The sequence below is a fragment of the Ursus arctos genome, unplaced genomic scaffold, assembly GCF_023065955.2.
Source record: "Ursus arctos isolate Adak ecotype North America unplaced genomic scaffold, UrsArc2.0 scaffold_9, whole genome shotgun sequence".
NCBI lineage: Eukaryota > Metazoa > Chordata > Mammalia > Carnivora > Ursidae > Ursus > Ursus arctos.
In genome coordinates, this window is record NW_026623111.1 from 56,675,860 (window position 1) to 56,703,286 (window position 27,427).

Here is a 27,427-nt window from a genome sequence, read left to right on the forward strand (position 1 = left end):
AACTACTCTGCCCGTTCCTGCTCGCCAGTCAGCACGGGTAGTTCTCAAGATGGAGCAGTGTCTCAGCCTCCGTGCCCCCCCAAAAGCAGAACCTGAGTCACCAGCGTGCCATACAGGCAGATTGATTTGAGGAAATGTTCCCAAGGTTGAGACTGGAGAACTGGGAAGAGTGAAAGAGAGTGTAGACATCTGGGGTTTAGTCCTCCTGGGGATCCTGTGAGAAGTCATGCAGAATATCTGCCTAAAACATGACAGAGGAGGAAATAGTTATCATTGCCTCCTCTTCCTTATTGGAAAGAGATTTTCCATGGCAGTGACGGAGAAGCTTTGGGGCAGGAAGTCACCTGGTGCGGCCGGGGTGAGGATGTGTAAGTTCACCCCTGCTTGCCCTTGGTTGCCGCAGCCATGACCAGGGCAAAGCAGTGAGCCTGGAGGGTGTGAACATCCTGGATTTTATTAATTGTCAATTCTAAAAGATTTATAATAATTACAGGGAGCAAATGGAATTTAACCACCAAAGCATCCCTTTTAAAGGCTTTTCCATTTCCTTAAGAGTCATTGCTTGTACTGGCTTCAAAAATGTGTATACAAACTTGGTGTTTAGGGGCACCTGGGTGGCTCAGTTGGTTGGGTGACTGCCTTTGGCTCAGGTCATGATCCCGGAGTCCCAGGATGGAGTATCCCTCTGACCCTCTCGCCTCTCAGGCTCTCTCTCTTTCTCTCAAATAAATAAATACAATCTTAAAAAAAAAAACAAAAACACTTGGTGTTTAACTCTTGCAGAAGTAATTGGCTTGGAGAGGCATGTGTTCCAACAAGAGAATGGGCTCGTTTACCGTAGTAGGCTACAGAGCCCTGCGCTTATAAACATGTCTGCATTTTGGTTGAGAAAGATTTCATGGATTTAAGTGGCACATAAAAGAAAAAATAACAACAAGAAGCCTTTCCTTTTTACTTCATTTCCAAAAACAAGTGAAGTCATTTCTGGAAGTTAAATTCTACACAATCTGCGAGTGTTAACTGCTTCTTGACGTGCTTCACTCACTCCCATTTTTTGGCCGCTTCTGTGGATAACTTGGAGTTCTGATCTCCCTGAACACCCTCATTTACGTCAGTTTGGGGTTGGGTCTGGAGATCATGACAGCAAACGCTTTCTGTTTTTCTTTAATTACGTGAAATCGAGAGATTTGTACAGCGTGATTAGTGCTGACGTCAAACTCTTTAAGCCTATAAAACATGACGAAGTGTCCACACCGGAGCGGCGGATATTTCAGATTTTCATATCTGAGCAAATATGAACTCAACACAAATTCATTTTTTTTTCCCCTAGGAAGCTACCGGTAAAGCATGGACATCCGTGGATTTCATTTGGGTGATATTCTAAATGGATTTAGAAAGAGCAACTTTTTAAAAAATGGCCTTTTTATTTTGAAGTAATTTTAAATCAACAAAATTTGTAAAAGTAATAGTTTCCTGTACTCTTCACTCAGTTTCCCCTTTTGCAAACACTTTACCTTAACAGGGTACCCTTGCCAAAGCAAAGAAACCCACACTGGCACATTCTTATTAATGAAAACTCCACCCTCTCCTGGACTTCACCAGATTTTCCATTCACTGTCCTCTTTCTGGTCCAGAGCCAACTCAGGATACCATACTGCAGTTTGTCGTCGCCTCTCTTACTTTCCTCTAAACTATGACCGTTTCTGAGTCTTTCCTTATTTTTCGTGACCTTGACATTTTTGAAGAGTTCTTGTCAATGATTTCATATTCCTCAATTTAGGTTTTGAAGGGTGTTTTTTCATGGTTAGACTAGAGTTATGAACTTTTGGGGAAAATACCAAAGAGCTGAAGTGCCCCTTCCATCACATTATATCAGGAGGCACATGATATCTGCTGAACACCACATTACACCATTAACCTTCATCCCCTAGTTAACGGGAGGTTTGCCAGATTTCTGCGTGGTCAAGTGCCTCGTTTCTCAGAACTGGACAATTTAAGAAAATGTAACAAGCCCTATGAACAAGTTAGAACGGGAGAGTTATGCTGTAGAGTGAAACAAAGCTGTGCAGCCGTATGAACATTTTGCTGTGTTGCATTTTAGAAAAAGTAAAATTGAACTATTCAGTTATGGGAATAACAAACTGTTTTTTAATTTTTAAAAACATTCATTATATTTATTTATTTATTATTATTATTATTTATTTTTAGAAAGAGTGAGTGCTTGGGGCAGGGGGAGGGGAAGAGGCAGAGGCAGAGGGAGAAAGAATCTTACGCTGGCTCCATGTACTGCACAGAGCCTGACACGGGGCTTGATCTCACCACCCTGAGATCATGACCTGAGCCGAAATCAACAGTCTGATGCTTAACCGACTGAGCCACTCAGGTGCCTGAACAAAACAGCTTTTTTTTTTTTTTTTGATCATTCCTATCTAGAAATTCTTAACCATGTATCACAGAGCATCTTTATCATAGCATAATGGCTAAAAGCCACTTTCTCTGAGTTTGAGTCCCAGGCTCAACATCCCGTGATCTTGTGAAAGTTACTTCACTTCTCTTCACCTTAGTTTTTATATGTGTAAACTTAAAGCCCCATAAAGATAACTTTAGAGTCCCGTATCTATTTCGCAGGTTGTTTGGAAGATTGAATGAGTCAATATTTGTAAAACTCTGAGAAGAACACCTGCAATTTGCACAAAATAAACATGCTGTGGCTTGGGGTGGGTGCAGGGGCTTAGTAATTGGCCGGTGGTATGTGGCAACTAAATAAAGGAAGTGGCCTGTTTCATATTTACTCAAAATCCTGTAAACCCTTCTTTGTTAGCTACTATGTGTGTTGAAGAAAACAGCAAATTTTCAGTGATTTTCTTGAAGTTTATTCTGTAGAACAAAGAAAAGAGAGATTATAGAAAAAATAATCTCTTCATGCCTTTCCGATTCTATAAACTTCATAAAATGAGCCTGTTTTACATGTACAAGTAAAACACAAAGCAATACATCTTTCAAGTTTTAAAGAATATTTTTGGGTTTCTGAGCCAATTTCCCATCAAGTCTCAGAAAACAATTTATAACGAGAGGAGAAGCACACAGACTCAATTATTCATAAGCTCGTCACATATTGACAACTTTTTTCTCACTTCTTACTGCTTAACACAAATTTTAATCTTTTAATTTCCCTCTCTGGATCATACTGATAAAGGCTAGAATGCCTTTAAAGGTAGGCATTCATTTTGTAAATCTTTTCCAATCAATGAGATGGAGAGTAGGTCAAACTCCTTTTATAGATGAAGTGATTGAAAACAGGACTACAAAATAATTCAGTGGTAGATCTCAACAGTAAAATTTTTTAAAAAAATCCTGTGTAAGTATATCTCCTAGTAGAGTACAGATGTGCCTTCCTTTCAGGAAGCCTAATACAGAAAATTTTAAATGTGAAAAGAAAAGTTGGGGAGTGAACCTTTCCATTACAATTTTTTTTCTTTACAACAGGTTGAGTTTCTGTTTAGGCAATGCTGGGAGAAGCTATCTCACTTAACGAACATTTATTAAGTGCTTAATCTGTGCTGGCTCTCACAAATGTTGACTCATTTCTCTTAATTACCTTAGGGTAGACAAAGAAATGTTTAACAACTTGCAGGTGATAGGTGGCAACCGGAGCTAAGCTGCTTTGCTGCGCGCCCAGTGGCGGGCTACTACGTGCAGGCTTATTCGCTAAACCGAGCCGCCTGGAGCCTGGTTCCTAGATACCCACACCTCGGCCAGAGGCCATTCCTGTCTGCTCCCCACCCCTTCCCATTGGATTCCACGCCTCCAAGAGGTCTGAATCCACCCTGGAGAATTATTACACTTAAGCCCTCCATACTTAATATTGAATTAGTAAGAGTTCTCTAACCCTTCCCGCGAAAAAATAGTAAAGGCGTCGGTTTCAAAGACTGAAATTCCTAATCAGAAAACAGACATGTCATTGTTGCTAGAGAAAGGGGGACCAACACTGAAGGCCCCGTAGTAAATGCAACGGGATTTTGAGCGTGATTTGGCGGTTCACGCTTCGTCCGCGCACGCAACAGGACCAAGGGTCCTACAGAGCAGGTGCGCACTCTCTGGGGACCATGGGCTATTTTGTCCAGGGACGGACAGGAGGGATGAATTCCGCGAGCGTGCCGGACGAGTCCCTCGGCAGCTTCCGAACGACCGCCAGTCCGGTATTTTATAGATCAAATCTGAACTCCTCCTGCATTTGGAAAAGGAGATCTCCCCGGAATTTGGGGGGTTCCAACATTTCGGAGGGAAGAAGGAAGTTCAGCAGGATACAGAAAAAGAAGTCATGTCACAGTCCTCAACTTTCACTCAAAAAATCAACACTGGAATCAACTTCAGACCCTGATCCCTGTTCCCAACAAATTTAAAACATGACCAAGATGATCTAAGTGTGACTGGAGAATACACAAGAGATACAGGTTGAATATTCTTCTCTGGAATCTGAGAAGCTGAGACTATTTTTGACCACCTTCATTTCAGGTTTATGAAATACGCAAACCGAAATTTAGAGACAGAATATATAGAGATAAAAGACAGTTAAGCAAAATTTGCCCCCTCACCGTCCTTAATTCCCCCCATACTGATAACTAAAGAGACATAACTCTCCCTCTAAAGCTGTGGTGCCCACCCTTGTCGGGGGCTCACAGATCCGCCCCCAGCTCCTTGCCCGGCGACTGGGATCGCTGGGCGCCCATGGTGCCCCCTGCAGGCGGCAGCTGCAGCGTGACGGCCACTCACGCCCCCACTGGGGATTCTGGAGGAAGGAGAAGGTCCACGAAGTCTCTGGGACACGCGGGAGGCCGGGCAGGAGGGTGGCCGGGCGGGTCCCCCCTCAACCCGGGGGCGGGGCCGCCCGGACCTTCCGGACCCCGGAGCGACCTGCAGCGCCGGGAATTTCCCTGGCCCCCGGGCTGCTCACTTCCCCGCGCCAACCAGGGATAAAAGGGGTTCTCCCGGCTCGGGCAGCCACAGAATCCGCTCCGCCAGCTCTCGCTCCAGCTCTCCAGCTCCAGGCACCGCCGCCCCGACTCTCCGAGCTGAGCCCCATGGCCCGCGCCGCCACCCCCGCCGCACCCCGCGCCCTCCGGCTCCTCGGCGCCGCGCTGCTGCTCCTGCTCCTGGTCCCCACCGGCCGCCGCGCCGCAGGTGAGACTCCGCACCCCCAGCCCACCGGCGGGACGGGGGGCGGTGGGCGCCACCCCGGGACAGCCCGCTAACCGGGTCTGTTCTCCCCGCAGGAGCGCCCGTGGCCGCCGAACTGCGCTGCCAGTGCTTGCAGACCTTGCAGGGAATTCACCTCAAGAACATCCAGAATGTCAAGGTGACGCCGTCGGGACCCCACTGCGCCCAAACCGAAGTCATGTAAGTGACGCCCCTCCCTGCTGCCGCTGCTCGCGTCCTTGTGCTCCCCCCTGCCCCCGCCGCGATGCCCCAGGCCCGCCGCCCAGCCCCACCTGCCGCCAACGCGGACTCTGCCTTCTCTCTGCAGAGCCACTCTCAAGAATGGACAGGAGGTGTGTCTCAACCCCGAAGCCCCCATGGTCAAGAAAATCATCAATAAGATGCTGAACAAGTGAGTCGTGCTTTTTATTCACACGCGGGACTGGAGTCATAGGTCACAAATATTGGCAAATGCCTCCGGAAAATTTTATCAAGGAAACTCAGGGTTTAGCTGAAGGACTGGAAATCATTCTTAGTCCACAATTAAATTTGCTAGTAAGATCATTCATCTGCTCTGGTGCCAGAAGGAAGTTTCCAGTGCCCTCCATGCCCGTGCAAATGAGTGTGGGTAAACCCGCTTTCATTAAAATTCTTATTGGAGTTGGTCAGTTATATTAAAAAATTTTCCACCTATTAAAAAACACAGGCACCCCCCCCCCCCCATTCCTTCTAGGCTTCACATCTGAAAAGCAGAGCCCTTGGTTTTCTGCAACATAGGCCCCTAAAGCTTAAAGGTGAAGAGCAGACACTTTGCCGTGACACCACACTGGGAACAAATCTGGATTCTACCACCTATTAGCCAGATGACTCAAGGACAATATTATTATTATTATCATTATTAACATTATTAATCTAAAGCTTCTCTAAGCCCAGTAAAACAGAGAAAACAGTAGCAGCTACTGCACAGGGTTGCTTTGAGGCTGAAGAGAGACCTAGTGTGACAGAGAGTAACTCATTCTGGCTGTTTGTCTCCAATAATTTAGTAGAGACCACAGGCCCCACCTGCGTTCCTAAATAAAAGCATTGGAGAGCTTAGAGGTCTCTGCAGCACAGCATAGGGAGTAGCCTTTTGCTGCCAGGCTGGGGAAACTAGATTCAGAAAACTCTGGAACGTAGGCGTCAGGACAGGAGAAGAGTGCTATGCAGGCAGCTTCCCTGAGCCGCTAGAAGGCTCACATTTTTCTCATTACTGGACAGCTCCAACTGACCCGAGGAACGAGGAAGCTGATTGGTGGCTGTACCTGAGTCAGGCTCTGCCCTTACAGGAATTGAAGAGGAAACGTGGAATCATCAGCTCCCAACGCCACCTGAATTGGGCCTAATATGTTTGAGCACTTCCTAGGAGAGTTCTCCTATTTATTTATTTATTGGTTGGTTGGTTGGTTGGTTGGTTGGTTGGTTGGTTTTCACAGATATCCATGTTAATATTTTACATATAAAATAATTAGGATGTCATTGAATCTATTTATGCACTATTTTTATTCTTTATTTTATGTTAAACCCAACTTAGTTCAATCCTGATTCTTATTTAATTTGAAGGTAAAAGGTTTGCAAATATTCTCCAATCATTAAATTAATACTTCTGAGGGGCCCACAGCATGCCAGCCACTGTGACTGAGGCTGGGGAGAGCGGTGTCCCAAGCAAATAGAAAGCGAGGTCATTGCCAGGTTGGGGAATATATGTGTACATCTATTTTTGTAATTGTTTAAAAAAAGTCAGCTATTTATTGAAATAATTTCACAGTCTGTGGTCAACATTTCTCATGTTGAAGCTTTAAGAACTACAATGTTCTAAATATCCTTTGGACATTTTATGTCTTTCTTGTAAGGCATAATGCCTTATTTAGTGTTAATTATGCATTGTTTCTCTATGTCTTCTAACAAAGAGGTTCAAATATTTATTGCTGTTTTTGCAAAGAACTTGAAAATAAAGTATTTCAAAGTAAAAAATGTTTGTTTCATTTAGGGGGAAAAGGCCATCTCTACTGGATAATCTGATGATTTACACCAATATTTCTCTTTTAAAAAAAAATTTCCTCCTGGGTGTTCAATTTGCTACACAGAGACATGAAACTATAATTTGTCCTTAACTTTATCCAATGGTAGCTGTCGCTCCCCTTGAGTTTCACGTACCCAGGAACGTACTTTTCCAAAGTGTGGGCTTCCCTCTGCCCCTCGGTGTGAGAGTCACTGATATATATTGCTGTTTTTTTATAAGGAGCTCCTTTCCACAGTACTACTCAATCTTCTCTCCTCAAAAACATTTACATTCTTTTAGCCATCTTAACAAGGACTTTCATTTCGTTGCTTTTGCGAAATGATTTTTTGAACAATAACTGACAATTTAATGAAGCTGGCAGTGAAACGGTGGTAAAGTGGATTTTTCCTTCAAAACTCAAATAATTTGTGTCACCCATAGAAGCACAAAGAGTGAATGGCAGAGTTTTTCACCTAAGAAAAGATCTAACTGACATTTGGTTCAATATTCAAACCTTCATTTATAAGTAACTGCCACTGAGTTTAACGTTATTCCAATTCTTTATATCAATTTGTCAAATAGAATAGTTTTAAGATTGGAACGCCTCCGTTCCCCTCCTTCCTAGTGCAATTTTTATGGAACCTGATAGATTGGCTAGCCTGAGAAAGACCTCTGGAACTTGGTTTTCAAAAGGATGATACCAACACTCCGGGATGATACCTGCACTCCAGGTTTCCAAGACAGAAACAAAATTTGTATGTAAAGAGAGGAAAAAATCCTATAATCTGAAACTGCACTCCAAACCTGAAAAGGAAGAATGTTTGTGGATGTGTGGAGTGTGCTTGTCCCTGAGTGGGGACTCAATCAGGAAATCCTGAGCCTTAGGTAAAAGCCTTCAGCAGAGACAAGAAGGCAGGGCTGGCCCCTCAGTACTTGGGATCAGGTTCTAGTTTGCCCAAGCAGCTGGGTAAATAAGGACTCCAAGTAGCAAGAAACAACCTCTGTGAGCTTTTTTTCATAAAGTTAAAAATAATAACCTCTTTATAACTCCAGTGTTATTAGTTATCAATGAGATAAGAAGGAAGAAAATTTGTGAATGGTACAGAAGTAAATAAATGTCAGCCATTCTAGAAGCTCCACAAATACTATCATTCACTCCCTAACCCCAAGTCAAGGGACATTGGAAATTATTTATCAGGGGGACCTGAAGGGGTCCATAAAGCCTTCACACCTAAGACCAGTCCTTACATTCAAACACTGGCTTGAGCTTGCTGTACTGGCCACTGAGCTCTTGCCAATAAGGAACATGCAGCATAGAAAGAAGAAAGGAGATGTTCTGTTCATATGGTGGTTAAGGACATAGGTTTCAAAGAATCAGATAGACTTTGAATCAAGTCCAGCTCTATAGCTTGTTGACTGTGTGCCCTTGGGCTGGACTTCACCAGCCTCATTTCCCCTGCTATAGAATGGAGATAATTAACATAGTACACTTTCTGGAGTTTTTGCAGGGATTAAACATTATCGATGCCTCCAGAAATCTGCCATTGGTCCTCAGGCCAATTCCATGGACATTGTCTCAGTGTCTGTTCTGGATTGAGTGGATATGTGCTATACTTTTCATACCACATTGCTCTGAGACTTTGCAAGTACAAGGCAGTCTCCTATTGAGAGCGTCAGGACAGGAAATGGGACACCAGGGTGTGTGAGGTGGTGGTCATGAAGTGAGGTAGGGAAAGGATATTAGGTGACACAGCACAATTTCCAAAAGTCATCAGCAGGAAATAGCAATGGCAACATTGACTGAAGTTTCTTGAGCAATGTTACCAAAGGAGCTAAACCTAGAAAGAAGGAAATATGGCTGATCCTATTACGTCATTATGAGTCCTTCTTTTGAATGCTATTGAGAAGTCCTCTCAGGATTTCCAGATGTGACTGGAAAGACATTGGGGGATGGCGGAGGTAGCGAACCTGCAATAGTACAACGGGGCAATCCAGAATAACAGGTGATACTGTTTCTCTTTTTTTCCTGACTACTCACACAAATAATGAGGAGAGAGTTTTACCCCACCTTCACCATTAATGGCTCACTCCGTATTTCCTTCACTTACCGATGACTTCCACAGCTGCAATGGGCAGCATCTATACTTGCTGACAACTTCCCAACTCAAGCTCCCCTATCCTTCTGATCCTCTCCCTGAGGGCTCTCTCCATTTGGGTGCGGGGCGGGGCGTATGGCGGAGAGAGTTTGCTCAGCTCAGAGGCAGGATGGCCTGTGATTTAATGCCCTCAGAGGCCAGCCTCATTGAGGGGCAGGATTTAGTGGATGAATATTCTATTCTCCAGTCCCTTGGTTGGACAATTCTATAAGTTACACCGTGTGTGTGTGTGTGTGTGTGTGTGTGTGTGTGTGTGTGTGTGTGTTTTAAGAGGAACTCCTTTCTACCTTGCTACTCAACTTTATCTCCTCAAAAACATTTACATTCTTACAGCTACCTTAACAAGGACTCTCATTTCATTGCTTTGCTAAATGATTTATTTATAAATATATTTATTTTATATATGTTTTCCATCTCTCTCTTCATTATGTTCACATTTTCTCTTAAATCCTTGAGCATACTGGGGTGCCTGGGTGGCTCAGTCAGTTGAACATCTGACTCTTGATTTCCATCTCAGGGTCATGGGATCCTGTCTCTGTTGGCCTCTGCACTCAGAGGGGAGTTGGCTTGAGATTCTCTCTCCCTTTCCTGCTCCCCCATCAAGCTCTCTCTCTCTCTCTCTAAAATAAATAAATAAGTCTTAAAAAAAAATCCTTGAGTGTATCTATAATAACTAGTTTAAAATCCTTGTCTACTAATTCTATCATTCTGTCATTTTTATTTCTATTGACTGATCTCCACCCCCACCCCATAATGGATCATGTTTTTCTTCCTGGCATATGTAGTAATCTTTTATTGGATGCAGGAAATTTTGAATCTTATGTTGTTGAGTGTCAAGATTTTGTTTTCTTCCTTTAGAATCTTGGTCTCTATTGTGGCAGGCTGTTAAGTTAACGGAGAATCAGCTTGATCTTCTGTAGGCCATATTAATTAGCATGATTAGAGAGAGTTCTTTGCCCCCAAGGTTTGTTCAGCTGTGTTACTAAATCATGCCCCTTCAGTGTCTCTGCTGAATGCCCTGAGTGCTTAAAACGTCCCTCCACTCTAACAAGTCCAACCTCAAACATCTCCCCACCCCAAGCAGTCTAAGAATTGCTCAGCTTACCAATCTCTGGCCACTCACCATAAGCATGTGACTTAGTATTGAGGTGAAAGGTGGCCTTTCACCATATGCATGTGACTTAGTATTGATCAGAGAGACCCAATGGACCCTCAGTGAGAATTTGCAGAGCTCTGGTTTCCTCCGTGGATCCCTCCTTTCTGCAACGCTACTCCATAAATAGTAGTCACCTCAGTTCCCCTGAATTCAAATCTGTGTATCCTCAACTCTGCAAAATCGCTGTGCTCTGCTTGGGATCTCCCTCCCTGAGCAATGGTCTAGAATTGCTCCCTCAAAACAGCCAGGGTGATCATGAACCTGATCTTCTTTGTTTCCTTTTCTCAAGGATCCTAGTCTTCTGCTGCTTGTTGTTCCAATGTCTAAAAGCAGTTGTTCAGTGTTTTCTATCGAGTTTTCTAGTTGTTTATGGCAGGAGGTTAGGACTGTTCCCTTTTATTCCAGTATGGCTGGAAATGAAAGTCTCAGTAGGACAATTCTGAGGAACATCTTACAAGATTGCTCCATAGCAAGATTAATCTCTAGTTACTCATAGTGGTAGCTCATTTATTGCAATTTACTACATAGACCTTAGTAGTGTTTTTCTCTTCCCTAGCCCACATTCCCTCTACTCCCCCATTCCCTCACTTGCCCTTCTTCTTCTTCTTCTTCTTCTTCTTCTTCTTCTTCTTCTTCTTTTTTGGAGATTTTATTTATTTATTTCAGAGAGAGAGAGTATACAAGCTGGGGAAGACAGGCAGAGGGAGAGGGCGAAGCAGACTCCCTGCTGAGCAGAGAGCCCGACGTGGGGCTCCATCTGAGGACCCTGAGATCATGACCTGAGCTGAAGGCAGACGCTTAACCAACTGAGCCACCCAGGCGCCCCTCACTTGCTCTTCTTATGATTCTTTCCAAGCTAAACTACTGCACACAAGTCTCAGTATCAGTATCTGCTTTCAGGAGAACTAGGTCATTTGGATTCCCCAGAAGTTAGATTTCAGTGCCAGGGCTCGTGTACAACTATTTTATTACGGAGTACAATACCAGAGTATCAGGAGGTAAGAAAATGTGAAGTAACACAGGGAAAAAGTCAAAACCTGGGAATTAGATCCATAAGGCCCTAAAATGGGTCTGGGGGAAGCCGTCTACCAAACCCACATTCAGGACCTCATCTGCCCCAATGCCTATTGACATTTTGTCCTCAAAATTAAAATTGATAGATATTTTCTTTTTTTTAGTGAGAAGTAGTCAGGATGGTTTCTTTAGCTTTCAATAGTTTCCAGGGGGCGGGGTGTACACAGAGTTTGGAGAGGAATAGACAAGTCACACACTAAAACCAGGAACTGATCTTTTAGCAACCAGGCAGGAGTTTAGTTCAAAACCTGAGAGATCACACAAAAAAATCAATTCTCTCATTTTATAGATGGCACTGTGGAGGCTCGGAGACCACCAAGGAATTACCAAATGTCACAGAACTGTCATATTTCAAAATGGACTAGGACTCAGCTTTCTGATATTTAGTACAGGACTATTTTCACTAACTAGATCATTATTAAATTTCTTTGATTTTGGTTCTAGGGTTGGCTTTCCAAAATTTGTAGGACCAGCCTCAAGGTACTAATTCATAATTAGTAGTCCATCCTTACCTCAAGCTTCTGTAAGGTATTCTAAAGGAAATACGATGAATGCCGTGGCCAAACAAGTTGAAGTAAGAGACGAGTTCAGCCACGTTGTATGATCTGCAAAGTTACTCTCTCAGTTACCTATCACCTCCCCGAAATGTAGTGGCTTAAAGCAACAACCATTTTATCCGGTTCATGACCCTGTAGGTCATCAGTTCGGGCAAAGTGGTTCTTCTCATGGTCTCTCCTGGGTCGTGCATGGGCTGCAGTCATCTGTGGCTTGAGCAGAACTGCCTTGCTTGCTTGTCTGGTGCTTGGTGCTGGCCGTTGGCTGGGCTTCATGTCTCTAGTAGATGAGCTCTGCCCTCTTCTTACGGTGGCAGCAGCTTTCCAGGAGGGCAGGAGTGGAAGCTCCTAAGCTTCTCACGTTTTTCTTCTTTATTTTTTTATTCAAATGTAATTAACATAAAGTGTTATATTAGTTTTGAGTATACAATAAAGTAAGAAAGTGATTCGACAATTCTATACATTCCTTAGTGCTCATCATGATAAGTCTACTTTTTTTTTTTTAAGTAGACTGCATGCGTGGAGCCCAACACGAGGCTTGAACTCTACCCTGAGATCAAGACCTGAGCTAAGATCAAGAGTTGGACACTTAACTGACTGAGCCACCCAGGCGCCCCACGATAAGTGTACTCTTAATCCCCTTTATCTATTTCACCCTCCCCCCCCCACCCATATTCCTTCAAGGGCTCTGGAATTTTTACTTTAAAATATCCATATCACTTCTACCACATTCTACTGCCCAACGCAGTATCAGCACAGGGTCAAGGGGGTTGGGAAATAAATTCCACTTCTTGAAGTGAGGAGCTGTTAAAAACTTGTGGCTCTTTTTAATCTTTCATAATTATTTAACCTTCCTGGGATATTCAATTTTCTCAGCTGTGAAATAGAAAAACATCCCTGGTAAAGTTTCCAGATAATATGCAAAAGGTCATAGAGTTATGTTGACACAGAAAGAACTCAATAAATGGTGATTACTACCATTATATTATGTTGTATCTCTGTTAGGGTAGGTAAATATTTTGAAGAAAGAAACATAAGATTATGGTTAAAAATGGGATTTGGGTTTTTTTTGGTGATTTGCGTGTGTGTATAGGTCTCAAGTTTGTGTGAAAATTTAACTAATAAAATAGATTGTCTATAAGACTTAAGCTGACAATCCGAACATTGTAAACAATCTAGGTCCAATTGTACATTAATTCTGCTCCACATCTGGCAGAGATTTTAGTAGGTCTAGAACGAGAGACCCACATTTGACAAGGAAGATCTCCGGAGCTTTAATCACCATCTCTTTAACAAACTCCTTAACAGCCATAATGTCCTAAGCCTGTTTTTGAAGGTTTGGAAAACTAAATTATTTTGAATCTTTAAACAGTTGATTATCTTATCTTTGTATCATCTTATCTTGTTCTCATCATAATATCTAGACATAGCATTTCACTTGGTGCAGATGGAGAATAAAACTCAAAGAAATCAAAATCGCATCTGAATGGTGCTTCTAACTTATCTGCAGCTTTTTGGTGTCTATAAAGGCCAATATCTGGTTGGTCGGTTGAATGTGGTCAATATCTTAAAACTTACCTAATTTTGAGATTGGAATCACTTTTTTCTCTTCCTTAACATGCCAAGACCCTTGTCTTAGTCTGCCCAGGCTGTTGGAACAAAATACAGTGAACTTGTGGCTTATAAACAAGAGAAATTTATTTCTCAGAATTCTGGAAGCTGGAAGTCTAAGATCTAGGTGCCAACGTGGTTAAGCAAGAGCCTCTTCTGGGTCACGGACTGGTCTTGTCTCACCTGGCAGAAGGGGCAAGGAGGTTCTGGGGTCTCTTTTACAAGGTCACTAATCTCATTCATGAGGGTTCCATCCTCATGACCTAATCACCCCACCTTCTAACACCATCACCTTGGGGCTTAGGATTCAAACGTGTAAATTTTGAGGAGAAGCAAACATTCAGACCATAGCAATCCTTTGTGAACCTGGGTTCTTGTGCTTTTCTCTGTCTGGAATGTTTGTTAGCCTTTTGCTGTGATGAACTTCCTTTCATCTTGAACAACCCCGATGTGACTTCCCCGGTGAATTCTCCCCCCCCCCCCACTCTCCCCTCCAAGTTCCCCCGCCCCTGCAGCCTCAGGTTTACATCTAGCTTAATACACATCGCCTTCTAGTTTCATCTGTTTACATGTTTGTCTCCAAACAGGCTATGAATTCCTCAAGAGCAGAAGTTTGATTTTTATTCTTTTAATATTTAATGTCCAGCAAAGGCCTTGGCAGGTAACAGATGTTCAGTGATAATCGTAAAAACAAAAGACCTTCTTATTTAAGCTAGGTTGACTTTCAGACTATAGCAGCCCTTCAATAAGCACTGATTCTTCAGTTAAATGTTGTTATGGGTTGAATTGTGTCCCCCACGGCCCCTCCCCAAATCATAGGGTAAAGTCCTAACCCCCAGTACATCATATGGAGGTAAGGCCTTTACAGAGGTCACCAAATTAAAGTGAGATCATTAGGGTGGCCCTCATCCAATATGACTGGTGTCTTTACAAAAAGGGTCAATTTAGAGGCAGACAAGCACACAGGGAGAACACCGTGTGAAGTGAAAACAACCATCTATAGGCCAAGGAGAAAGCCTTGGAGCAGCTCCTCCCCTCCCTGTCCCCAGAAAGAACCAACTCTGCCACTACCATGATCGTGGGCTTCTAGCCTCCAGGACTTCAAGACAAAAAGTTTTTCCTGTTTAAGCCACCCAGCCTGTGGTTCCTTGTTACGACAGCATGAGGCGAGTAATGCCAAGGGTTCAATATTTGATTTGTTACTGAAAAAAAAAAAAATGTGGTCAGTGCGGAAAAATAATTAAGGTCATTTATAAAATTGCTTAAGGAAAAAAATTGAAGTTCATAGTTCACTGGTACTTATTGCAGCTTCAAGCCCATTACAATGGCGGCCTTCAAACCACAAGTGAGCTGTCATCTGTTATTTTTGACGGGACAAGGGTTATTGTAGTCTGAACTTAGTTTCTTTGTAGGTGGCTCGGAGGTGTAGTTGGAGCTTGGCAGAGTCTATTACCACCTTGAGTGGGATTATGCAAATAGGTACAAATACCAAAATCAAATACTTGTGGAGGAAAAAGCATTTTAATTACTTACTTTGTACAAACATGACCTTTAGAAAGTGTATAGACATTCCTATGACTCCATTCTGTAAGTCACTATTAACTAACTGGCATTGAACTCTTCGGGATTATGCAGTTTCCCTCCCCAGGAAATAAAAGGTTCATTTCTCCTTTCAATAAATTCATATCCTGCCCCCAAACCTCAGCCCTCCTCCAACTAAAACAAAGCCTGAAAAACAAACCCCATTTCCTTATCGGCTTGCGACAAGCACAGTACTTAATAAGCGGCTCCTTTCACTCTTCAGTGGGGAGAGAGTGCATGGACAACAAAAAATTCTCAGAACTACAGAAGGCACCTAAGAGAGGGCTGTCGTGTTGATTCCACCATTCAGACAAGGGTCAAGATCGAACACAGACATGGCCGCCGAGAGCCCACAGACACTCCTCCTGCTGGCTGTCCTTGTCCTGGGCGTCTTTGGTAAAGCAGTTATAGCTTTTATATTCTCCTTTGCAAAATTTAGAAAAGATTCCAGATCTGATGAGATTGTATTTAGCATTGAGCAAAATGTAGAAGCTGTAAAATTAAAACCTAAGCAGAACATATGTTCAGATTGTGGAGTGTCAAAGAATTTGTTGTTGCGTTAATTTTAGAAATGTTAACTTCCTAGAAAATATTCAGCTGTAAGGGTCTGTGCTTGTCTTACTAGAGATAACCGCAGGAGCAGGACGGCAAATAGGTGTAGGGTGTTTCTTCTAATGATGGTAGGCAGATGGGAACTGCCACTCTCAACTGACAGAGTTCAGCTAAAATTTTTATGTTTACAACTTTTCGTAGGAGGAAATCACGTTGATTTTACCACGAAATGAGTTATTTTATTGACCAGGCATAATCTGAAACAAGGAATTATTGGTCTGTTGTACTTGACCTTTCCTCAAACAGTAGGTGCTCCAAAAATGTGTGTTGATCATAAATAGAGCAGATGATTACATTTGTGTGATTGCCTCTCTAAATAACCCTATCGGTACTTATTTCGTGAGCCGTTGATAACTAAAGGATAAGCATAGTGGCTTTCTCTGTTCTCACTCAAGGTGTTGCCATTCTTTTCTTACACAGCCCGTCCCTGTGAGGGCCAAGAGTTGCGATGTCAGTGTATTCAGACACACACTGACTTTATTTCTCCTAAATTCATTACAAATGTCCAGTTGATACCTGAAGGCGCTCACTGCAGCAGAAAAGAAATCATGTAAGTAGTAGAGGTGTGGCGGAGAACGGATGCCTCCAGTACCGGCTTTTCAAAGCTGACATTTGCATTAAAAATGTGCTGGACTGAGAGTACAGGAGACCAGGGCTCTGAGCATTACTCATGCACAGTGTGGGAAGATCATTACCCAGTGCTTATGTGTGCATTTCTGAAAACATCATGTACCCTCTCCAGAAAGAATAGGTTCTCAGATGGGAACGGGATTAGGGTATGAACTCTTTTGCGTGGGCTTTGAAGTCAATGAACATGTACAACAAGCAAAGATACATGGTCCTCAGTAAGAAGACATGGGCGAATCTTGATTGTCTAGAGATCTCTGTGTTAGACACCTGGGTAACAGAATAAATCCAGTATAGCCTAGTGGCTCTCGAATCTGACTTGACAACCTTTCTGAAGCATCAGCCCACAAATATAGAGCTCAGAGGCTGTGGGGAACACTTCTGCATTTTATTGAAGCTTTTTGAAATTTTGAACTGTATCATGCATACTGTTTCAGTTCATTGCTAAGTAACAAATTACCACAACAGTGGCATAAAATAAACCTATTTATTATCTTAAAATTCTGTAAGTCAGTAAGTAGTCCGATGGGTTGACTAGGTTCTTTGCTTAGGGTTTCATAAGGCTTAAATTAAGGTGTCAGTGGGGTTGAAGTCTCGTCTGGACGCTCTGGGGGGGAATCCACTTCCAAGATTGTTTATGTTGTTGGCTGAATTCAGTTCTTTTCAGTTGTAGGATTGAGGTATTCATATTCTTTCTGGCCATTGGTTTGATGGTTCCCCGCAGCTCCTAGAGGCTACCCTCAGTTCCTTCCATGCAACTCCTTCCCTATCAGCAGCCGAGAATCTGCCGCACGTTGAACTGATCTCACTCTTCTAATCTCTTTCTCTTCTGCTACCAGTCAGAGATAACTCTCTGCTCTTGGGACCCCTGTGATTACACTGGGCCCACCTGAATCATCTCTCTTTAGATTAACGTAGTCAACTCATCAGTGACCTTAGCTGCGACTGCAAAATCCCGTAGCCATGTAATGTGACATAATCATGGCTGTAACATCTCCTCACGTTCCTGGAGACCAGGGAGGAAAACTTGGTGGTTCTTCTTAGGATTCTGCCTAACAAGCATACAAAATAGTGTATATATATATATATATATACATATACACACAGTTTAAAGATCAGTAATAAAACAAACACCCACTCACTTGCCACCCAGGCCAAAATCTGGAACATAATTAGCACATCAGAAGCTGCATGTGTAAAACACATATTATAGGCTGAATTGTGTCCTCTCTAAGTTTTTATGTTGAAGCCCTACCACCCAAAATCTCAGAGTGTGACTGTATTTGGAGGTCGGACGTTTAAAGAGGTGTTTAAAGTTAAATGAGGTCACAAGGCCGGGCCCTAATCCAATATGACTGGTGTCCTTGGAAGAGGGAGAGACACCAGGAATGCACACACACAAAGAAAAGGCCTGTGAGGACACAGCAAGAAGATGGCCATCTGCAAGCTAAGGTGAGAGGTCTCAGAAGAAACCAAACCTGCCAATACCTTGACCTTGAACTTAGAGCCTGTATAATGAGTGATAATAAGTTTCCGTTGTGTAGGCCACCCAGTATATGGTATATTGTTATGGCAGACCCAGCAAACTAATACACCCCCCAAATCATATACCCGTCCCACACTGAGAAATAACTCCTATTTGAGCTGTTGTTTCTTGCTTTTTAAAAATAGTTTTACCATCTATCTATGAAATCTAAAGCAATTACAATTTTGCCTGTGTTATGAATTGAATGTGTGTCCCCACTCCCAACCCCAAACTCACATGTTGAAATCCTAAGCCCCGATGTTACCATATTAGGAGGTGGGGCCTTTGGGAGGTGGTTAGGTCACGAGGGTGGGGCCCTCATCACTCATCAATGGGATTAAAGCCCTTAAAAAGGAGACCACAGAGAGCTCCCTAACCTTCCCACAGGTGACGACAGAGTAAGAAGGTGGCCTTGTATAAACCAGGAAGTGGGTTCTCCCCAGACGCCAGATCTGTGGCACTTTGATCATGGACTTCCTAACCACCAGAGCTGTGAGAAATAATGTTTGTTGTTTAAACCACCCAGTCTGTCCAGGGGTTTTGGTGTTTTGTTTGTTTGTTTGTTTATAGCAGCCCAAATGGACTAAGAAAAAGCCGTTTTTTTTTTAAACTTAAATTCAAGCTAGTTAACATATAGTGTATTATCAGTTTCAGAGTAGAGTTTAGTGATTCATCAGTTGCGTGTAACACCCAGTGCTCATCACATCACATGCCCTCCTTAATGCCCATCCCCCAGTTACCCCATCCCCCCACCCACCTCCCCTCCAGTAGCCCTCAGTTTGTGCCCCAGAGTTAAGAGTCCCTCACGATTTGCCTCGCTCTATAGACAGCCTGCTTTTGAACTTCAGAGCACCATGCCGAGGATATTCTTCTGTGACTTGCTTCTATTAGTCAACATTTTATTCTGCAATACACGCATTCTTATTTGTGTAGCTGTAGTTTATTCAATTTAAATGACACTTAGCGTCCCACTGTAGGAATACTAAATCAATAAATACCAAATTTGCTTATCCAATCCGCTGTTGGTGCACATTTGGGTTCTTTCCAGATTTTTGCTATTATCAACATTCTCTATATAGGGTTCATATATGTAATATGGAATTTCTTGCTGGATTTAAGGTTTGCACATCTCTGACCTCACTAGTTATGCCGCGCTGTATTACTGTATTAAGGTACCAACTAACGCTCCTTCCTACATGAAACCATTTGTCGCTTCACATATTGACAAATATCTGGTAGTGTTAACATGATGGGTATATAATGGTATCTTTTAATTGTTCTTTTCATTTGCATTTTTCCATTATTAATGAGGTTGAATATTTTTTCATATGTTTATAAACCGCGGGGGATGGCCAGCAATCCCTGTACCAACAGATGAAAGATGACTCCAAACTTTGCCGTGAAAGAGAGGAGAAGGGCAAGGGGGTCAACGCTCGGAGAGGAAGACCACTGCTCTTCTTTGCTCCTGCTTTTATTGGTCCTTCAGGATAATCACAAATCCTTATCACTGCTTCTCAAGCACATGGTGCTGACAAGGGGTCTTACTGAAAACTGGGAGACCTGTTTACCGGAAAGATACAATATGCTAATTTAGGCGTGTTCTCGGAGTTCTGCTAAACGTAGCCTAAGGGACACTGCCTGCATCTCTCAGATCACAGGGCGACTGTTTGGATTTGGAAAGCTTCAGGAAGGCAACTCCCCACGGCATTCCAAGGGCAGAGTGGTCACGTGGGCAAGGCCTACGCCCTTCTCCGAAACCTTCCCTGCCCTCAGTGGCCTCCGTGTTACATTTTAGCAAGCTGGGTATAATGGCTGATCTTATGCTCTACGTTAACCCCAACAATAAACATTCGTGCTCCTCCTTTTGTGAAATTTCTGTTCATTTCTTTGCTTCTTTTCCTAATTGGATACTATCTTTTCCTTATTGGCTCACAGGTGTTCTTTATATATTCTGGATATTAATCTCTTGTCAGATTTATGGATAGCAAAGCTCATTTTCCAATTTGTGACTCATATTTTCCTTCTTTCTATGGTTTCCTTTCTATTAATGTAAGTTTGTGTTTTTAATATACTGAGTTAAGCAATATGCTTTTTTTTTTCCTGGTTAACACATTCAGTGTCTTGTTTCAAAAAACTTTCTTCCACAGACTTCACAGAAATCTTCTATATTGTCTTCTAAAGTTTTTATGTTTTTTTTCTTAGTATTTAAGTGGAACCCAAGGGGAACTGGGTTTTTGTATGCGATGTGAGGGAATTATACAATTTTATTTTATTTTTCTAGATGGTTCATCAATTATCCCAATACTGCTACTTCTACCATAACCTGAGTTCCCATCACTGTGTAAGGATATTTCTGACCCCTCTATTTCTGTCCCATTAATCAAGTTGTCTATACTTCTACACCATCTTCATTAACATCTTATTCTGATTCTTGACATCAGGAAAGGAAAAGTCTCCCATCGTATTCAGAGCGGATTTTTTTAGACCTTTGTTTGCTCTTCCATATAAATATTAGAAGCAGCTTGCAAATTTGTACTAGTTTAATGATAATTTTGAATGAGTTTCTTTGAAATTACAGATTGATTTGTGAATTATTGACACCTTTATGATTCTGAGTTACTTCAAAAATATAAAATAGCTCTATATAAGTAGCTCTCAATTTACCAAGGGCTTCTTTAAACAAAGTTTTGTATTTTTCCCCATAAAGGCCTTCCATGTCTTTTTTATTACTTAAAAAAAAAAAAAGCACATTTCTAGTCACTTTATATTTTTTCATGCTATTGTAAGGAAGGGCTTTATAAAATTTTATGTTCCCGGTGTTATTAGGATTTAGACATAAAATTTTGTATTGATTTTGTAACTGTCGATTCTTTACTTGTGCGGTCCTCATGGGGTGATAACGTCTGTTTAGTTTCCTTCTTCGGAAGCTTATGCCTTTTATCTCTCTAGCTTTGTGGAGATGGCAGGCACTCTTATCTTCTTTCTGCATTCAAAGGGAATACTTTTCAAGTTTTCATTATTATGTTCGATGTTTTGTGGCCATCTTTGTATTGGTGATTTGCTCAGGGGTTATTATTACATTACTGTCATTATCCTTTTTATAACGATCTGGTCTTCATGTAATGAACTTCAAAGAGGTAGAGATTTGTGGTTCTTTCTGTGAAGTACTAAAACTATAGGAGTAATTTAAACTACAGAATTAATTTAAATAAGCGATTTATATTCTCCTTCCCTCTCCCAGTAATAAATGCGGCTTTACTGAGATCTAAAAGCTCGCACGATTAGCACAGGTATGATGATAAAGAATGTATAGTAGGGGGGCGCCTGGGTGGCACAGCGGTTAAGCGTCTGCCTTCGGCTCAGGGCGTGATCCCAGCGTTGTGGGATCGAGCCCCACATCAGGCTCCTCCGCTATGAGCCTGCTTCTTCCTCTCCCACTCCCCTGCTTGTGTTCCCTCTCTCGCTGGCTGTCTCTATCTCTGTCAAATAAATAAATAAAATCTTTAAAAAAAAAAAAAAAGAATGTATAGTAGGAGGTTAATAACTGGCAGCCCGGATAGGAACTTTATGTAGATTTTCCAGAGTCTAACACCTGTGTAGCGTAAGTCCAATAAATGACTGCTGATTAGTTGATACCTCAAAAATTCTGAGAAAAAATTATCCTTTAGTTGACTTTTAAAATTGCATTATGTACACTGGTATGACTGAAAGTCATATTACAATAATATGATTAGTGTCGTTTGAGAAATAAATCCACATGTTCGTTATAAGCATAAAATTTCTTGTTGCTGAAATTTTAATCAATGAATTTAAGGCATTATTGAATTAAATACAATTATCATTTAACCAAAATGCTCTTTTTTTTTTTTTTTTCAGAGTCACACTGAAAGACGGGACATTGGTTTGTTTGGATCCTGAGGCTGAATGGGTGATGATTATTATCAAAAAGATTATCAACAGGTATAATTAATGCCAAGGATTTTCATATTCATACTCTCTCTTTTCTTTTAATTAAAGAGATTTGTGAATATATTCAGACTCTACTATAGGTTAGAATAAAATTACAGTAAGATCAGAATAAGTCTATACCAGAAAATCCAAAAGTGTGGTCCCAAGACTGGCAAAATTACCATCACCTAGGAACTTGTTAGAAATCCAAATTCTTAGGCTTCAGCTCAGACCGACTGGATCAGAATCTCTGGGGGTGGGGCCCAACAGTCTGTTTTAATAAGCCTCCCAGATGATTCTGATGCATGACCAAGTTTAAGAACCATCGGTCCGTGCATTCTATTTAACGTGCTGTCCGAGTTGACCTGTGTTATAAACATCCCCAATGGATATAAAAATGATCTAAAATTGCTAGAAGCTGTCTTATGCAGACCAGCTAGTCAGGCATTTGATGAAAGAAATTTCAAGAAAAAAAAAATCCCCCGTGAAAAAAAATTTGTCTCCAGCACAACATTTCTAGAAATTAGACCCCAAATAGAGTTTGCAAATTGGTGAATGGAGAAAATACACTAAGGACAAACAGGTGAGAATGGGAGCGTATTTGGATTAACTTCTGGAAAAAGAAAATCAAACGAGGATTTGGGGGAGGATTTTTAAGCCATAGCAGTGTGTAAGAAGAGAGAGGTGACCAGTCATAATGGAAAAACTAAATTTTGTGAGGGTTTTTTAGTTAAAAAATAAACAGGAAAACAAAGTAAGGGTATGTAGAGCTATGATTCACCAGAGGATCGCCTTGGCAGTTGAGTGGTACAATGTGGTGGGAAGAGCATGGGTTTGTGAATCATATAGCTACGGTTTAGTGTTTCAGATCCACAGCTAAAAGTTATGCCATTTTGGTTAATTCACTTAACCTTTGGGATTTACATGATTTCATTTGTTCTTACTTTGCTCTGTCATGGAGAAGTAGAGATAATACATATAAAGTGGTTAATTACGGCTCTTATTAGTTTTCAGCTTACCAAATACATGGGCTTTTGTCTTTATTCCTCAGGGGTTTTTTTCTTTTTTCTTACAAGACACCACACATGGGTAATCCTGTGTATCTGTATAGTCACAGTCGCTCTGCTTGAATTGCAGTGCTTCTAACTGACGGTCACACAAGGAACGTCACATCCGATGGGTACCAAGAACCCTTGGTATCATTGCGAGCTTGGACAGCCTCCAGAGTTTTCTTTGAAAGTACCACCAACTTATGTTAATTTATGACTACAGTGAACTGTCTTCTATCCTCATTCTGACAACCTAAACATTGTTTTCAGGCAGGTGATTGACTACTTGTATGGGAATAATGGAAGGAAAGGTAATGAAATTTCTATTATGTTGGGAGAATAATCTCCCAAATTCATATAGTAGGTGAGAGGTTTCCCTGTTAGGCTCAATATACCTTAACGGAGCCTACCTCTTCCATACTGTACCCTACCACTTAACTTCCTAGTGGACTCTGGCACTCATTCACAGCTTTTCACTCAACTCCATCCTTTGATAAATTCTTAACAGTATGTTTCTGGATTAATTTATCAACACTCCGGCCTCTTGATTGCTTGAATATTTGAGTTCCAAACGCTTTAACTTGCTCCCTATTTTAATCACCCACAACTTTGGATCTCAGTATAAAGTAAAGTTGTTTATCTATAGTCTTCAAAACTAAAATACTTCTTTTAGAGGAATTTTTCATTCATTATAAGATCTATGCATTTAACAAGAAGAAAATGGGGTTCATACAGTTGTATAATAGAATTGTCTTAAATTTTAAGAATTTACTCTTAAATAAAGCAAATCTAATAGATAACATCAGCCAAAAGTAAAAGTGATCCAATCCAGGAAACTATAAAGTCATTGGGTTGGAAGAGGAAGGAAAGGAAATTTAAGACCCTTAAGACCTGGGGAAGATCGCAAGGATGATGCCTCAGAAAGATGAAATGGAAAACACAGACCTAAGTTGTGTTCTAATCATTTAACTTCTTTTAGGTAAAATTTCTGCATATGTAACACCATATTGAGTGAATAAACATCTTTTCTTTTCTTCCTTTTTTTTTTTTTTTTTTTTTTTTACTGTTTCTGAAAGAAAAAAATGTGCTAACAGATGAGCGATGTTCTCGCGGAACCAATGAATAGGAATGGTCTTTCAGAAAATGTCTTAGTGGGTTGGGGCTGCTAACAAATTACTGAATTGCAAATAAATTAGGCCAAATTGTTGGCTTAAACAACAAACATTTATTTCCCACAGTTCTGGAAGCCAGGAGTCCAAGGTCAGGGTGCCAATATGGTCAAGTTCTTGGGAAGGTCCTGGCTTATATATGGCCATTTCCTTGCTGTATCTTCACATGGCGGGAAAAGAGAGCTAGCTCGCTGGCTTTTTTATATACATATAAGGGCAATAATACCATACATGAGTGTTCTACACTTATGACCCAATTACTTTCCAAAGGCCCCCTCCAAATACCATCACGTGAGGATTAGGGCTTCTACATATGAAATTTGGAGGAACAAAAACATTCCATCGGTAGCAGAAAGGGATTCAGTCCATAGACACTAGAGCCCTGAGGACTTTCTCTTGTCATCTGCTGTGTTTTGGTCTCTTTCTGCTGACCTGGGGTTTCTCTCTTCCCTCTGATTTTTGGGTCTCTATGGCATCCACAAAAAGTAACATCCATAAAAAGTAACATACTTTCCATCAGATTCAGTTTCCAATTCCTGGAAGAGATGGCCTTATTGTGTCTATTGATTCAGGTGTCCACACAGGTCCAATCCACTGTGGCCAAGAGATGGGGGTTACATGGCGCAAGCAAGTCCATCTGGGGCTTACCGCTGTAGAATGAAACAGCTAGGTGAGGGTTTCTTATGAATTGAATCTCTCAAAGGATTCTATCATTATCTGTGTGTCTTCACGTGTGATAAGGGGAAAACTTCCTCAGGAGAAGCTATTGTGCTTTCAAGAGGTGGCATGCATGCCTTGAAAGAGCCTTGGGCAAAAGCGCCAGAGGTCTAAGCTCTGCAATTCCGAGCAAGTATCTTAACTCTCTGTGCTCTTCTGTAAATGTGAAAGCATGGCGAACAAAACAAAGCAAAGTACCTTCCTTCTTCACAGGATCGTTAAGAGGAGAAAATAAAACAAAAATCGCTTTGAAAGTAAACGTGAAAAAATCATAAAGTATTATCCTTGTTATTATTAAAATGATAAAGTCAATCCCCAATTAGCACTTAAGAAACCCAGTTCTATGGTGCCTATTCACATTGTCTCATCCACAATTCTATCCACGAGCCTCCAAACTGTCTGAAGCAGGTGGTGAGTTTTACTGCTGTGGATGGTGGCAGAAGTCACAGTCACGTTATTAAGCTATACACTAACAACTGGCTCTGAGGTTGGGCTTGAGGCAAAAACTATCTCAGGATCACAAGGACAAGACTGATGATTTGAGAATACAAAATTCCAAATTTCAAGAGAAAGGGATCCAGTTGGCCCAGCTTGTGTCATGCCCCACTCCTGGTCTAGCAGCCTAGGACAAGAGGGTGGGAACACACACAGAGACAGGCCAGCGGCCACCCCAGGACGAGGCAGGCCACTTCCCGAGTAGCTGGTAGACCACTCGGTGGGCTTAAGCAATAGATAAGATTCTGCCAGAGATCATCATTTTAGATGAGTCTAAGATGCACCAGAGATAAAAATACGGAATTTGCAAAAAGAAGGCCAAGATTTCAAGAATAGTATTGAGAATATCTCACTTATTTCTGAAAGGAATGTCAGACAATGAGGGGAGAGAGAATGGATGAAAATTAATAATTGAAAGGTTAATGACTAAGAATTTTGTAGACGGATGAAATCCTCATACTCAGAAGCCCAACCAATTCTGAGCATGATAGAAAAATAAAATTCACACCCAACTACATTGTAATGAACCTGCAAGATCCCAAATACAAAGAAAAAACCTTGGAATGAATAAGCGCAACCTACACTGAGTGGCAAATGCTTCAAGAAGGAGGGCTCAAGAAAAGGTCACACCTGCAGTAGGTCTCTGGCATACATATATGGTTTTCCTTTTTTCCTTCTTTTTTAAGATTATATTTATTTATTTGACACAGAGAGAGAGAGAGAGGGAGAGCACAAGCAGGGGGAGTGGCAGGCAGAGGGAGAACCAGGCTCCCCGCTGAGCAGGGAGACAGATGCAGGGCGCGCGGGGCTCAATCCCAGGACCCTGGGATCATGACCTGAGCCGAAGGCAGACGCTTAGACGACTAAGCCACACAGGCCCCCCATACATCATTGTTCTAAGATGGAATTGCTGAGGATGAATTAGTTATAAAAAAAAAAAATCAGATTGCTGCGGCTTTCTGTGCACATTTGTAATGAAGAATCAAGGTCACCGAATTCAGCTCCTGTTAATTATGCCTAAATGTGAGACAGTTTCTAAAGGATAGAGCAAACTACAAGAAGAAAACCAGGGTTAGTGACTCATTTATTTATTTAACTAATCTCACTGGGAATCTTTTGCTTCCTTATGCTTGTGGTTTGAAACAGCCTTACACATTTTAAGTTTTTCCCTATGATCCTTTTCTTTAGGTTCAAAGGGATTTTCAAAATGTAATGTGCTGGATGTATTGAGAAAAGTGTACCTTCATTACTCACCCCCCTCCGCCCCACCCACCTTAATGTGTTCATGTGAGGAAGTGGTAAAAATTATGGTTAAAACAGGATTCGAGGCAGAAAGGTCCTATTCGTTCTACCATTTACAGAGTAACTGATTTCAGGCAAGTAACAGTTCTGAATTTCAGTTTCTTCTATAAAATGTCAACATTCATATTTACTTTAGAAAGTGAGTGAAAGAACTAAAGAATGACTGCCTTTCAACTCTTCATGCTCCAGGAACCACATCTCGTTATTCATTGTCTTTGTGGCTGTCCCGTCCATTTCTTGGCTTACGGCTTGTATTCATACTGTTCCCTCTACCTACATCGGTTCCCCTTGCCCTGCTTCCTTCCCCTGCACCCGACCTGACATCTAAAGGAACTAAGACTTGAGGAATGGTCTTAGTTTGTCTCTCTCCTCCCCTTGGAGGCCTTCCCGTACTTCTCAAGTCTGGATTATTGGCTCCATGTCTGTATAAACTGTCAAAATTACGCTTGCTTCGCTTTTTTTCTCATTTCACAGGGAAAGCTTTTAAATCAACACAAGCAACTAACTTGCCAAACATTATAAAACCAGATAGTGACAGAGCCAAGGCAGGACGCCAGGAATCCTGGTTTTTATCCTCCGTTACTCTATTATCTCCATTTCTTCTGCTTTAGTTAGCA

The 27,427-nt window shown here is 41.7% G+C and overlaps 1 protein-coding gene across 2 annotated transcripts; it reads left to right on the forward strand.

Annotated features, from left to right (window-relative positions):
• Positions 1-4,815: 4,815 nt before the first annotated feature.
• LOC125280957 (growth-regulated protein homolog gamma-like) lies at positions 4,816-24,133 on the forward strand. Of its 2 annotated transcripts, XM_057309653.1 has the most exons (5): positions 4,816-5,181; positions 5,274-5,397; positions 5,525-5,608; positions 22,007-22,090; positions 23,216-24,133. In XM_057309653.1, the coding sequence occupies exons 1-5, from the start codon at positions 5,082-5,084 to the stop codon at positions 23,226-23,228; spliced, it is 405 nt and encodes a 134-aa protein (XP_057165636.1). In that variant the 5' UTR covers positions 4,816-5,081; the 3' UTR covers positions 23,229-24,133. The 2 variants fall into 2 exon arrangements, with proteins under 2 accessions (XP_057165636.1, XP_048067785.1); XM_048211828.2 differs by lacking the exons at positions 22,007-22,090; positions 23,216-24,133 and adding an exon at positions 6,454-7,000 and having other exon boundaries at positions 4,997-5,181.
• The last annotated feature ends 3,294 nt before the right edge of the window (positions 24,134-27,427 follow it).

Excerpts from the sequence above, each read along its gene's own strand:
- LOC125280957 (XM_057309653.1), top strand. The coding sequence starts at position 5,082 with ATGGCCCGCGCCGCCACCCCCGCCGCACCCCGCGCCCTCCGGCTCCTC. Across the intron at positions 5,182-5,273 it reads CACCGGCCGCCGCGCCGCAG|GAGCGCCCGTGGCCGCCGAA; the intron begins GTGAGACTCCGC and ends TTCTCCCCGCAG. Across the intron at positions 5,609-22,006 it reads ATCAATAAGATGCTGAACAA|AGTCACACTGAAAGACGGGA; the intron begins GTGAGTCGTGCT and ends TTTTTTTTTCAG.